General features: G+C 37.5%; 1 protein-coding gene across 1 annotated transcript in view; it reads left to right on the forward strand.

Annotated features, from left to right (window-relative positions):
• The window catches only part of SPATA6 (spermatogenesis associated 6), a 141,185-nt gene that overhangs the window by 12,385 nt on the left and 115,167 nt on the right, over positions 1-13,633 (forward strand). The window contains exons 2-5 of the mRNA XM_007480209.3: positions 2,400-2,537; positions 3,630-3,678; positions 8,670-8,711; positions 10,484-10,608. Coding sequence (XP_007480271.1) covers positions 2,400-2,537; positions 3,630-3,678; positions 8,670-8,711; positions 10,484-10,608 — 354 coding nt within the window. The remainder of the gene's footprint in view (positions 1-2,399; positions 2,538-3,629; positions 3,679-8,669; positions 8,712-10,483; positions 10,609-13,633) is intronic.

Consider the following 13,633-nt stretch of genomic DNA (forward strand, 5'->3'; position numbering starts at 1 on the left):
TAACTACCTTAATAATGATGAAGTTCTTAGGAATTACAAATATCATGTATCTTTAATCATAACATGGGCAATATGAAAGCATTGATATAACCCATGACTATTTAACATCTAGGTGGGAGGAAGAAGAGAGAGATTCTGAATCTCAAAATGACAGAAAACAATTGTCAGAAATTACATGTAATTGAAAAGATGAAATTAAATTTAAAAAAGAAAAGAAAAAGGAGTTCTAAATATCATATTCCCATGTATATTTAGCCTTACTGTATCTCTTATGATTTCTCTTTCCTGTTTATTTTTATGCTTCTCTTGAGTCTTGTATTTGAGGGTCAAATTTTCTATTCAACCCTGGTCTTTTCATTAGGAATGCTTGTAAGTCCTCTGTCTGTCCTCTCTCTGCCCCTCTCCCTGCCCATATGTAGGATTATACTCAGTTTTGCTGAGTATGTGATTCTGTGGTGTAGTTTAGCTCTTTTGTCTTCTGGAATATCATTCCAGGCTCTCTGATCCTTTAATGTAGAAACTGCTAAATCTTGTATTATCCTAACTATGGGTCCATAGTACTTCAATTGTTTCTTTTTGACTGCTTGCACTATTTTCCCCTTGATCTCCTGGAAGCTCTGGAATTTGGCTCTAGTATTCCTGGGAATTATCATCTTGAGATTTCATTCAGGAGGTGATTGGTGGATTCTTTCAATTTAAATTTTACCCTCTGATTTTAGACTATCAGGGTAGTAGTGTTCCTTGATAATTCATAATTCATAGGTTCTTTGTTTGACCATTGCTTTTAAGTAAACCAATAATTCTTAGATGATCTTTTCTAGATCTATTTTCCATGCCAGTTGTTTTTCCAATGAGATATTTCACATTTTTTTCTATTTTTTTTCATTCTTTTGACCTTATTTTATTGTTTCTTGATGTCTCATGGAATTGATAGCTTCTTTTTGTCCAATTCTGATTTTTCAGAATTATTTTCTTTGATGAGCTTTTTGTACCTCCTTTTCCCATTTGACAAATTCCACCTTTTAAGTAGTTCTTTTCCTGAGTGAACTTTGGTATATCTTTTTTCCATATGGCCAATTCTAACTTTTAAGGAGTTATTCCCTTCAGTGAATTTTTCCATTTGGCCAATTCTGCTTTTTAAGTAGTTTTTCTCTACCATGCATTTTTGTGCCATTTAAAGAAAATCAATTGGCCTAGTCTATTTTTTAAGGTATTATTTTCTTTAGTATTTTTTGAGCCTCTTTACTAAGTTATCTGTTCCTTTTTTTTCATGACTTTCCTGCATCAGTCTCATTTCTTTCCCCAATTTTTCTTCTACCTCTATTATTTGATTTTAAAGTTATTTTCAAACTCCTCTAGTAATTCTTTTTGGCCATGAGACAATTCTTATTTTTCTTGAAGGCTTTGGATGCAAATATTGACTTTGTTGTCTACTTTTGAGTTTATATTTTGATCTTCCCTTTCACTGAAATAACTTTTTTTTGATGATTTTCTTTTTTTTTTCATTTTCTAACCTTTTTTCTTGTCCTTTAACTTAAAAGAAAAACTGTTACAGATGGGCTCCCTTCCCATTGTGAAAGGAGGCCCTTCAATTTCTTTATGCAGCTGCCTTCAGTGCTAGCTCTAGTGATCTGTAAGTTTTTAGTTCTTCTAGCATGGAAGTTCTTCCATCTTATGAGAGGTGTGCTTAATATTCTCCTGGCCTGTGCTCTGGTCTTTGAGTGAACATGTATACTCTTTTCTATCCTTGAACTGTGACTAGGGTCACCTGCTCCCTTTTGGTTACAAGCATTGATATGTACTAGTGCCCCTTCTCCCCGTAGGGTTGTGACCTGGGACTATGACCTGGATCTGTGTATGAGCAGCATAACTGAATCCTGTACCCAGAGCCAGCAAAAGGACCCCTGTAATCTCCTTTTGAGCAATTGGCTGACCCCTTTATCAATTGTGGCTTAGAGCTCCGGAAGCCATTGCTGTTGATTCAGCTTCCCCCAAGGTCTGTGTGGGTTTGCTGAAGTGGGGCCTGATTTGATACACTGCTCTGTGCTCCAATCCCATCCTATTGTGATAGACAATTTCTGGGGACCCTTTAAATTAGCGTTGGCTGAAAAATTGTTTCAGCTGATCCTTTTATAGATTTTGCTGCTCCAGAATTCATTTTGAGGCATTCTGTCAAAGTTATTTGGATGGGAATTTGTAGAGATCAGCAAGGTCCATGTACCTTCTTTCCCATCTTGATTCCCAAACCACCCCACCTCCCAATTTAATTTTTAAGGTTGCTCCTGCTTGTGCTTAGCAAGATTCTCCAGTTTTTTTCTCTAGTATATGAGTTCATTTTGTAAGCCATATTTATATAATCAAAATATTCATCATTTCCCCCTCTTTACCCCACTTTCCAGATAACTTGTCCACGTCTACAGCTGAAAGACAAAGAAGACGTTTATCTCAGCGTTTGTGTATTTGGCCAGTACAAAAAGACAGAATGCGTCCCTCCTATCTTCCCACTGGTCTTCAATGCCAGAATGGTTTTTGAAAAGGTATGTTCCTGCATGAATTCAGCCCTGCAAGTCCTGAAAAAGTCACATTACTCTCTTACTCTCTCATACGGAGTATAATTTAACCCTGTGTGTCCTGTAGAGGCCATGCTTACATGTCCTGCAAGGCATATTTGTGATTATTCCAGAGTTCCCAGGCTTAGGGAACAAAAGACATTCAAATGCATTGGGAAATGTGAAAAGGGCCTCACCATTGCCAGGAAAAATATAAATCTAATTTTACTGCTCAGAAATGTCCCTTCAGTATTATACCTGTGACTTGACAGTCCAAAATAGATTCCTATGTGTCAGAATTTTCTGGTATTAAAAATATGAGTAATTTTTAAAAAATTCATAAAACAAAGTGTTCTTTGTCACACCTGTGAGTGTCCCACACTAGGCTGATGCTTATCTGGCCTTCTCTTCTGGATTGTAGTTTATAAGAGTCCAACTCACAATGAGGATATTGTGGGCTTTTTATTTCATTAAACTGAAGGTGTGGCTGGAGTGAGATTTAGTAGCTTAGAAAAATCTTTGATTACAACTACTGAATTTAGGAGTCATTCCCCTTAATGTTCAGTCATCTTGTTCTCAGGGCAAAAGTTTATTCCTTAAATTGTTCTTTGAAACACGATTAAGATTAATAAGAAGAAATTATTGATTTGTGGAGCCTTAGAGCTATTTCTTATTCTGTCTGGTCTCTATGCCTGGCCTTGCCCTCAAGTGCCAGGAAGCATACCTTAGAGCTCAGCATTAGCAGCTCCTTTCTTTCTACTACTTGTGTGCTGGGTTTATTTATGATCCCCTAGTCTTGGGTAGCCAATATTTATATCAAACAAGCACTTTGACAATGGCCTATGGAAAAAACAGACAAAGTGACAGTGGAGACAAGATATGAGAGTTTCTCTAGATAGGACAGGAAGGACTCTGTGAGGCTGAAGGGAAAGCAAATTCCATTTTTCATGATGTTCCTTGTTCAAGTAGATGTTGTTGAACTCATTGTCTTTTTGTTCCCAGTGGAGCACAGGCCTGGTTCATGCGGAGCTAGCCTTTAATGCCAGCTGACACATTTCTCTCTGCCCCTTTTCTCACCAGGTGTTCCCTGACGCCATAGATCCGGGAGATGTAGTAGCACAGCTCGAATGTAAGTTTCCTTTGATTTATTTTTATTTCATGGTTTCTGATTGTCCATTGATTCCTTATTTTTCTACAGGGGTTCGAAGGCTGACCTTTCAATGCTTTCCTCACCACCTGTGGTATTGCTGTTGAAGCTTGACATGGGGGGGAGCCGAGGTTTGTGGAATGAAAGAAGTGACCAAGCCAGATCACAGACCCAGTCTCTGGATCAGAAACCAGACCTTTTATTTCTTTCCCTTGTTTCTTGTTGTTACAACAACTTAAGGCTTAAAAAGTATGGTTTTCTAAACTTCCCCAGGTTGTAGGTAGTGCAAGTGGCACTATTTTTATAGATGAGGACTTAAATATAGACTGAGAAGGATTTGGTGGATTGTCTAGGTCAGAGGTGGAACTTGCACTCAAATAACTCTTGGCCATCTCCACAACATGTGGTCTTCACTCAGGCTACCTCTTTCCCACTAGAAAATTGAACTCTACTCCTGAAATCACGCTGGGCTTTGATAGGGCAATTTTGCCTTGTTTTGTCCAGATCTGGACCTCTGTAGCATTTCCAAGTATTTTTTGACCAATTTTATGCCCTCCTCCCAATAGTTGAGTATCTTCAGTTTTTCTGGACACTACTTTATTATGTCTGCATTAGCCAATCTGTTTTATTGGTTGACTTCTATATATTTTATCTGGCACCAAATTATTTTGACAGTTACTATTTTGTAGCATAATTTGAGATCTGGTACTACTAGATTTTCATCCTGCTCTTCCCCCCACACTTCCTACACCCCCCACACCCCTTATCTTCCTTGAGAATCTAGACTTTTTCATATGATGAAATTTTAAAATTAAAATGTTTTTAATCAACCAAAATCTACCTTCTCTTCCTCCTATGTCTCTCCACTCTGAACTAAGAAAGAAAAAGAAAACTCCTCTACAAGCATATATGGGGAAGCAAAAAAAAATTTATTAACTTTGTTATCCTCACTTCCCCTCCCCTCACAAATGTCTCATTTTGCACTTTGAGTCCTTTTTGTCAGGCAGTAAGTAGCACATTTCATCATGAGCCCTCTGAAATTGTGGTAGTATGTGAGTTGATTAGAGTTCTTAAATCTTTCAAAGTTGTGTGCCTTTATAATATTTTTCTTATTCTATCAATTGTTCTAGTTTTGTTTACTTCTATTTGCATCAGTTCATACAAGTTTTTTCAGGTTTCTCTGAAACTTCCTTAAATCATTTCTTTCAACATAATGATATTCTATCACATTTATATACCATAACTTGTTTAGCTGTTCTTCATTTAATGGTCATCTCAGCTTACAATTCTTTGCCACTGCCTAAAGAGCTACAATAAATATTTTTACATATCCTTAGAGATTTGTTTGGTTTAGGATTAATTTTTTCCTTAATCTACTCTCTCTCTTACTCCTTCTTTTTCCCTTTCCCCCTTGTTTTCCTGTTGAGTGAAATGCATTTCTGTATCCAACTCTATGTTTGTGTGTATTCTTCTTTACTTTGACCAGTTTAGATGAGAGTGTGGTTCAAGCATCCTATCCCGCCTCTCTGTATTCCTTTTTTCTTTTTTTGTATAGACTTCTACTCATGTACCCCAGTTACTTGAAATAATGTATCTCTCATTCCCTCTCTTTCCTTTTTTCTTTTAAGATCATTGTGAATGAAGATGAAATCCCTCTCAAATAATGAAATCCTTCTCAAGCCTTCTGTGTTATATTTGGTTTCTTTTATAAGCCCTGATTTTAGAGTTCTGTGGGAATACTTATATTATCTTCCCCTGGCAGAATGTAAATTCTTAATCAATATTTAGTCCCTTATATTTGCCCATTTATTTTGCTTGACTCTTGTATTTATTTTATTGTTTCTACTCAGTTGGGTCTTTTGATCAGTATTGCTTGAAAGTTTTTTATTTCATTAAAGATCTTTTTTTTCCCCTGTGACATTATACTTAATTTTCCTGGGTAAGTTATTCTTGACTGTAAGCCTATATCCTTGGCCTTTTCTTATACCATATTCCAAGCTCTCTGTTTCTTATAGTGGTGACTACTAAATCATGTGTGATACTGATTTTGTTTCCAATTTGAATTCTTACTCTCCAACTGCTTGCAGCATTTTTTTCTCCAACTTGAGAGCGCTGGATTTTGGCTTTAATGTTTCTGGGAGTTTTCATTTTGGAGTTTATTCCAGGAGATGACTGGTGATTCTATTTCCCCTTTGTCTTCTGGCTCTAAGAGATCTGGGAACTTTTCTATTATGACTTCATGAAATACGATGTCCAGGCTCTTTTTGGCCTCTTTGTTCAGATATTACAATGATCCTTAAATTATCCTTGTTTTTTTTCCAGTTTAGTTGTTTTTGCTATGAGATATCTTATAATGGCTTCTATTTTTTTTACTATTGTTATTTTATGGAGTGTTTAGATTCTATTTTTGGTCCATTCTGATTTTCAGAGTTGGTTGGTTGGGCAAAGTATTTTACCTCTTGTGCAAAGCTGGTATTTCCCTTTCCAATTCTTTCTTCCATAGCTCTCATTTCTTCTCTATTCCTCCCTTCACCCTGTTAGTACTCTCATTTCATTTATAAAACAATTTTACTATCTTTTTTTTAAACTGTTACCTTCTGTCTTGGAGTCAATACTGTGTATTGGCTCCAAGGCAAAAGAGTGGTAAGAGCTAGGCAATGGGGATTAAGTGACTTGCCCAGGGTCACACAGCTAGGAAGTGTCTGAGGCCAGATTTGAATCTAGGACCTCCCATCTCTAGACCTGGCTTTTAATCCACTGGAATGGGAATGAATGTGTACTGACTTCAGGGCCAAAGCCTGGTACAAAATTTCTTTACCCTTTGCAAGGTTTGAAAATTGTACCCTCTTCTCTCCAATACATTTCTATTGTTCCCCAAGATACTAGGTTAACTCTTAACACACACACAACTTGACATACCCAAAAATAAATACCTATATGTTAGAGTGAAATTTTATGGCACTAAAAATATGTGCACTTATGAGAAAGTAATATGGAAAAGTACCCTCTGTTGTGCCTTATATGTTGGGTTCTAGACTGCTGCTACTTTACCCGCGTGTAATTCCAGCTTTCCCAGGACTTGCTTTGTAAGTTGTTTTGAATTTTTATTTGTTGGTATGTTTTAAAATAAATCCCTGATAAAGGATTGTGTTTGTGTGCTATTTGCTTCTTTTTATCAAAATGGAATGCAACCTTAAAAAATTTTTAAACAAAAATCTAGCCAATTGAGAGTTCTAATTGTGTTAATAGGCATTTAATGCTGTATGAAAATTTTATTCTTAAAAATGGACCCCCCCCAATACATATAGATGTTTCATTTCTGTTAATTTAAACTGTTAATTAAATTTTAAGACTTATGGCAGTACAGTGGGTAGAATGAGTGAAGCTCATTTTGGCAAAGCCTTGAAAAAAACTCTGGCTGTGCTGGTCTTTCCCCTAAAACAAATGAGTTTATAGTTCTAATGATTTTCTTAATAATGAACTATCATTAGGAGTTCAATTGCTATTTTACCAAGTCTTCATTTAGGAAAATTTTATCTTTAATCAGAAGGTGAGCTCAGATCTTAACTGTATTATGAAACCCTTCTAGCCAGCTCTCCTTTTTCTCAAATACTGTAGAAATAATTGTGTACCATTCCTTTGGATTTATCTTATTTCACATTGTATTGTTTTATTTCTGTATATTCTTCTACAATTTTTTGAAATATACTTGTTCAACTTAAATTCAAGAATGCTTATGATATAGAAATGTGACTGTTTAGCTTAGCATTTCTACTGTACAATATTTTAACTGTCATTTACTTGCGTAAAACCTTTAGTCGATAAGCTGTTTTGCCCTTCACTTTGTTAATTTTTAAAAATGATATTGCACCATAAGATATGGTTGGTAGTTTTGTAATATTTTCTTTAGAACTTAATATATATGTGGAAACTTCTTTGAATTGCCATATAATTTATAATTGACAAATGATTAATGTAGTAACATGTACCATATAAAAATTAATCACTAAAAATTATGGGAATTAAGAAAAAAAATCCACTGAGCCACCTAGCTGCCCCCTATTTTACTATCTTTTAAAAATTCTTGTTTAATTTCTTCTGGGGATTCTAGTTGAACCTTGTGCTTAAGATATATTTCTCATTGAGATTTGCTCATAAATGCTTAGGAGCCATTTAGGACTTATGTCTTAGTGCTCCTGTCATCAAAATAGCTTCTCATGATGGATTCTATTTTTGTTTGGTCATTTTTTTTCACTTTCCTCCTGAACCAGCCAATCTGAGGGAATTGTACCCCTTCCAGGCTTGTTTCTCACCGTGCCCTTTTAGAACTCCTTTGTAATCTGATGAAATGGATTAGCTTCCCTTTCTTTACCCTGCCCTATGCTTCTTGCCTTTGAGAACATGTGCATCCTTCCTGGAGCCCAGATCCTATGAAACTTCTCGAGTTCCCCTAATCAGGCCCCTCACCTTTTAAAAATGTGTTATTTCTTTTGTTTTTGCATTCACTGACTCCCTTTTGGCAAGGAAAAGTAATTAAGCAAAACAAAGATATTCATTAGTATGACTCTTTGGGAGTATAGATGGCCTTCTGTCCTGGGAGCGCCTGCCTTGTCCAATGAGAGGAACTAGATGTTTCCTTACTCCTTTTCTGAGATTGTCCTTAGTTGTTCCAAACTGATGGTTCAGCTCCCTTTAACAATGGGCTACATAGCTATTGCCACTGTGTATATTGTCTTCTTTAGTTCTATTGATTTCTCTTAGTCAGTTCACACAAATCTTCCCAGCATTCTCTGAATTCCTCATGTTTGGAACCTATTATTTGAGACAGAAAAGGTTAACCAGGGACCTGTTGAATGTGTAGAAATGATGTACTTTTGCCTTTCTGCCTGGTGATTGCTCTAATCTCTTGAGAAAATGCCTTCAGATTGATCTCGCTTGGTTTTGTTCATAAAAAATGTTTTCTTTCTTTGCAGATGACACAGCAGTGTTTGAGTTGATACAGCTTGTTCTGCCAGGTATGAAATAGATTCTGTTCCTAAGACAATATGGGGTGTGTGTGGGGAGCCAGTTCACAGAGGAATGACCTCCTCCATCTCCCCCACCCCAGTGTCACCCCTATTATTAGCCCCTTTCTTACTTAAGAACAGTTTTGGTCAGTGCTGAATAGATCCAGAAGATACTTGGCCAATGTGATATGGAACATGCTGTCTGTTGACTATTCTAACCATCAAAATGCCAGGGTCAGTTTTTGTGAAGTTCCTAAAAAGGCAGCCTTCTCTTCATCTGTTCATATGCCCTCCCCATAACTGACTCTCCTCGCTTTTTATAAAGGGTGACCATTATAAAAAGGATGACATGAAAATGGAGCATTAACTATTTTAATAGTTAATTAGCCACAATTAATACATTAACTGTATCATAGAAACTATTAAACCCCTAAATGACGGTTTCTGCATCATCATGTTATTTGTGTAGAGAGAACAGGAAATACTGCTTCTTGCTTTATTGAAAAACAAAGCATTGTGTGTGTGTTTGGGGAGGAGTGGGAATCTTGGTTTATTTAAGACTGGGTCCTCTTGTCTCACTCAGACTAGAACTGGAACAGCTTCTAATGGGCACAATCCCAATACTAATTGGTACGGATCCTTTAATTTGCTCTATTTTTCTGACCTGGGCTGATTCACCCTTCCTTGGGCATCCTGGTAGCTTTCTACATCTAGGGGCTAACCATTGGCATATTGGATTTAGTTCCAGCATTAGCCCTGTTGTAGCTTAGAATTTCTAGACTCAACCATCCCTAGCTTTCCTCTGTAGCAAGGATTATAGGCATGTACCACCACAACCTGCTGGGTTTTTTGTTGATGGTAATAGGATGTCTTCATGTCATAAAACAAATGTTGTATTTTAAAGAAAATATTCTCCTGTGACCCTAAATGACTTCTTTTTTTTAAAAAAACCCTTACTTTATGTCCTAGAAACAACTTAAGGATAGAAAGGCAAGGGCTAGGCAAATGGGATTAAGTGACTTGCCAAGGCTCACACAGATAAGATGTGTCTGAGATCAGATTTGAACCCAGGTCTTCTTTACTCTACCCTGGGAGCGCTATCTACTGTGCTACCTGGCTACCCCATCTGAAATTACTTCTTGAATGTGTGATCTCTAAAATCCCCATTTTAGAGATAAGAAAGTGGGTCATAATTGTTGATTATCAAAATTTTGATACTCTGATTTCATTGATGTAGGTTTTCTCTGAACTGACTCAGGTTTCCATCCCCTCACACTTTACTAGATAGTTTCATATTTAGCAATGCCTGAAAAAGATGAATCACTTCATGACTATACCTCTGGTGATGAATCTCTCAGAACTTTTCTTGGCCTGTCCCCAGTTGACAGGATCATGGTCAGTCACCAAGTCTGTCCTAAAAGCCCTTTTGGTAACTCCAACCATATCCTTGCTCTGCTGACCACTTAGCCTCAGGACTGTTTCTGTGCCATGGAGGCTGGGAGTAGGGTGGAGGGGAGAAGTGTAGGGAACAATTGATGGGTGTCTTTTGCCTTCTGTACTGGATTAAATTTTCAAAAGAAAAATGGTAGCTCTCACCATTCAGGGTTTTCTTCCTGAAAAAAAAAAAGGATGCCATATTCAGTCTGGGGCAGCTGTCTCAAATTGACCAAGTACAATGGGAATCTGGCAGGACAATTTGTAGAAGATGCCATTGTTTCTGGACACACAAATATATATTGATATTTTGATCCATTTTTAGTCCTAAAATCTGTTCCTTGCAGTGGGTGAAACACTCTCTACATATGAGGAGAACACGAGAGACTTCATGTTCCCTGGTCCAAAGCAAATGTCTGGACACCATGATTCAAACCGCCAAGTTACGATGCAGAGGATTTCTGGTATCAGAGTAAGTGCCAAACATCAGAGGCCCTAGTTATGGTGTGAGTAGGAATGGGGCCTGGTGGCTTATAGCCAGACCTCTTAGCCAGTCCTCTAAGGCTGCTCTTCAAGAGGATAGACCATGTTTGTAAGAAATGGGCTCTAATTAATATGACGGCTCTTCCCTGTTGATGTGTGCCAGTTAAAATCTTGGCAGTTTTTGGGATGATGGAACTTTGTAGAAATACTAGAAAATTCTCTCGTCAGTCTTTCCTTCTCTAGTCTACATGGACAGATGTGTTACTATAGAGATGTGCTTGTTACCTGCAGCTCTCATTTTTTCCTCTTCTTCCAATGTGATATGTTCCTTGGATTTTCCTTTGGGCTTTTCCAAAGGTCCACTCAGTGTGTGGGTGGGAGACTCAGGGAGCACTCATTCGGTCTATCTTTGCTGTCTGTTGCTTTTGGAACCTGAGCATCTCACATCCTCTTTCAGCCACATATTTCCTTAAGGTTCTCCTTTAAATTTCTCTGTGAGGGTAAGGCATCATTGATAGTACAGTGCTATCTACAGGCTACATATCTCTCCATCCAGGTTTTTTGTTTGCTTTTGGTTTGGATCTGAGATTTATTGGAATCACAGACTTCTCAGGAAGAATTTTCCTCTCCCAAAGCAGGAGAATAGCCTTTCTTTATTGTTAAGTATTGCTTGGGACACTGGGAGGCTAAGCAGCCTGGCCAGGGTCACACAGCCAGTATGAGGTGGCAACTCTAGCCACTATGCTATACTCCCTGTATTGTATATTACAATATAGCAGATATTTATTGGGTGTCAACTGTGAGCAGAGATTGGCAGGGTTGGGCACTGAGGTAGAATTTTTTTCCCTTTACAATTTTTTTAATTTTAAAATATGATTCATTTTCTCCCCTTCCCTTCTTTCTTCCCCACTTCCACAGTTGACAAGCAATTCCACTGGGTTATATATATATATTATCATTCAATTCTATTTCCATATTATTCATTTTTATAATAGAGTAGTCTTTTAAAACCCAAACTCCAAATCATATAAATACCATTTAAGCAAGTGATAAATCATATGTTTTTCTTCTGCATTTCTGCTCCCACAGTTCTTTCTTGATGTGGAAAGCATTCTTTCTCATAAGTGCCTCAGGATTGTCTTGGATCATTGCTTTGCTTCTAGAGTCTATTACATTTGATTATCTCAAAATGTTTCATTTTCTGTGTACAGTGTTCTCCTGGTTCTGCTCATTTCACTCTGCATCAGTTGTTCTTTCCAATTCATGTAGAAATCAAGCCAGTTCATCATTCCTTATAGCACAATAGTATTCCATCAGCATCATATACCACACTTTGTTTAGTCATTCCCCAATCGAGGGACATCCCCTCATTTTCCATTTTGTTGCCAAGCACTGGGGTAGAATTAAGCCATGGGCCTTGTCTTTGTGGGGCACACAGACATGTCAACAGACATGGACAGCTATTATTATTATGGGGTATTACATACCAATACTATAATCAATACCTTTAATAGTATTACATGGTAAGAGTAATAGACAAGGGTGTACAAGGGCACATAAAGGAGCTTGGGATTGGAGGAGGCTTCAGTGGAGGAATTTTGAGTGAAATGCCAATGATACAAGGGTCAGGAATTCAATTAGGGGAGAAGGTACAGGAAGGACAGTGCAAAGAATAGACTACTAGAGAGATAGGGCATGATGGTTGGAACTGACTGTGGTGAGCCAGCAGTTTTTGCCATTCTTTCTCTGGAATGCCCTTCCTCCTCACTTCCACATCTCAGAGCCCCACTCTTCCTTTAAAACGTGACTCTAGCCCTTTTAGCTGCAGGAGGGGTTTCCTGGTACTCTTCTCTCTTCTGTTGCCTTGTCTTGAATTATTTAGTATCTCTTTGTAGTTACTAACTTTACATTTATGCTCTTATGTAGATAGATGTCCTTGTGGTCTCTTCCATTAGCATGTAGTACTCTCTTTAGGAGCCAGTTGCATTCATATTTCCCATGTCTAACACAGTACTTGGCACAGAGTTGGGGTTTCATAAATACTTGTTAATCAATTGATTGACTCTTTTGGATTTCTTCTCCTCCAATAATTTTGGTTCTATTTAGTTCTATTCATTATAACTTAAGATCATTTTCTTTGGAAAAGAAACAAAGCAAACTAAGAATTGGAGAACTGAGCTTTTTCTGAATGGTCCTTTAACATAATCTCAGCCACACTGATAGGAAGCCCTACCCCTTATCTTCTTATTCTTGTGTCCCAAGCCAACTAAAAGTAGACTTTTTGTTGTCCTTTAGCATCTTTCAGGCATTCACTGTTACATGTTCAATAAACATTTTGTCAGGAACTGAAGAAACAAAAACAAAAGTAGCAATTGCTGTCTTCAAGAACTGTTTAAAAAGATACAAAATAAGTGGGGATAAAGCTATGAAACCATGATGACTGGGCCTATTGCTAATTTGTTTCATAATCTCAATGGGGGTCCTCCTTTTTGGCAAGGCAAATCCTTTTATACCTCAGAGCATCAGATACATCAAGTGTTAGGCGGAAGTCCATTATTGATCCAGAAAAGAGATTGAGAGAGAGAGTTGTCATATAGGTAGGAGGAGAACCAGGAAGAACAATATGATAAAAACTCAGAGAGGAGAGACTCATGAAAAGAAGGTGACTGACAATGTCAAAGACTGCGAAGAAGTCAAGGAGAATGAAAATTGAGAAAAGGACATTAGATCTGACAATTGATCATTAAGGGGTAGTTAGGTAGCCAAGTGGATGTAGAGTAAAGCCTGGAGTTAGGAGGATCTGGGTTCAAATTTGACCTCCTAGCTAGCTCTGTGATCCTGGGAAAGTCACTTAATCTTAACTTCCTGCCCTTTACTGTTCTTCTTCCTTGGAATTTATACTCAGCACTGATTTTAAGATAGCAGGTAAGGGTTTAAAAAAAAGAGAAACTATTAGTAACTTTGGACAGAACAGGTTAAGTTGAGGGATGCTGATGGAAGCCAGACTGCAAAGT

Source organism: Monodelphis domestica, chromosome 2 (genome assembly GCF_027887165.1).
Source record: "Monodelphis domestica isolate mMonDom1 chromosome 2, mMonDom1.pri, whole genome shotgun sequence".
NCBI lineage: Eukaryota > Metazoa > Chordata > Mammalia > Didelphimorphia > Didelphidae > Monodelphis > Monodelphis domestica.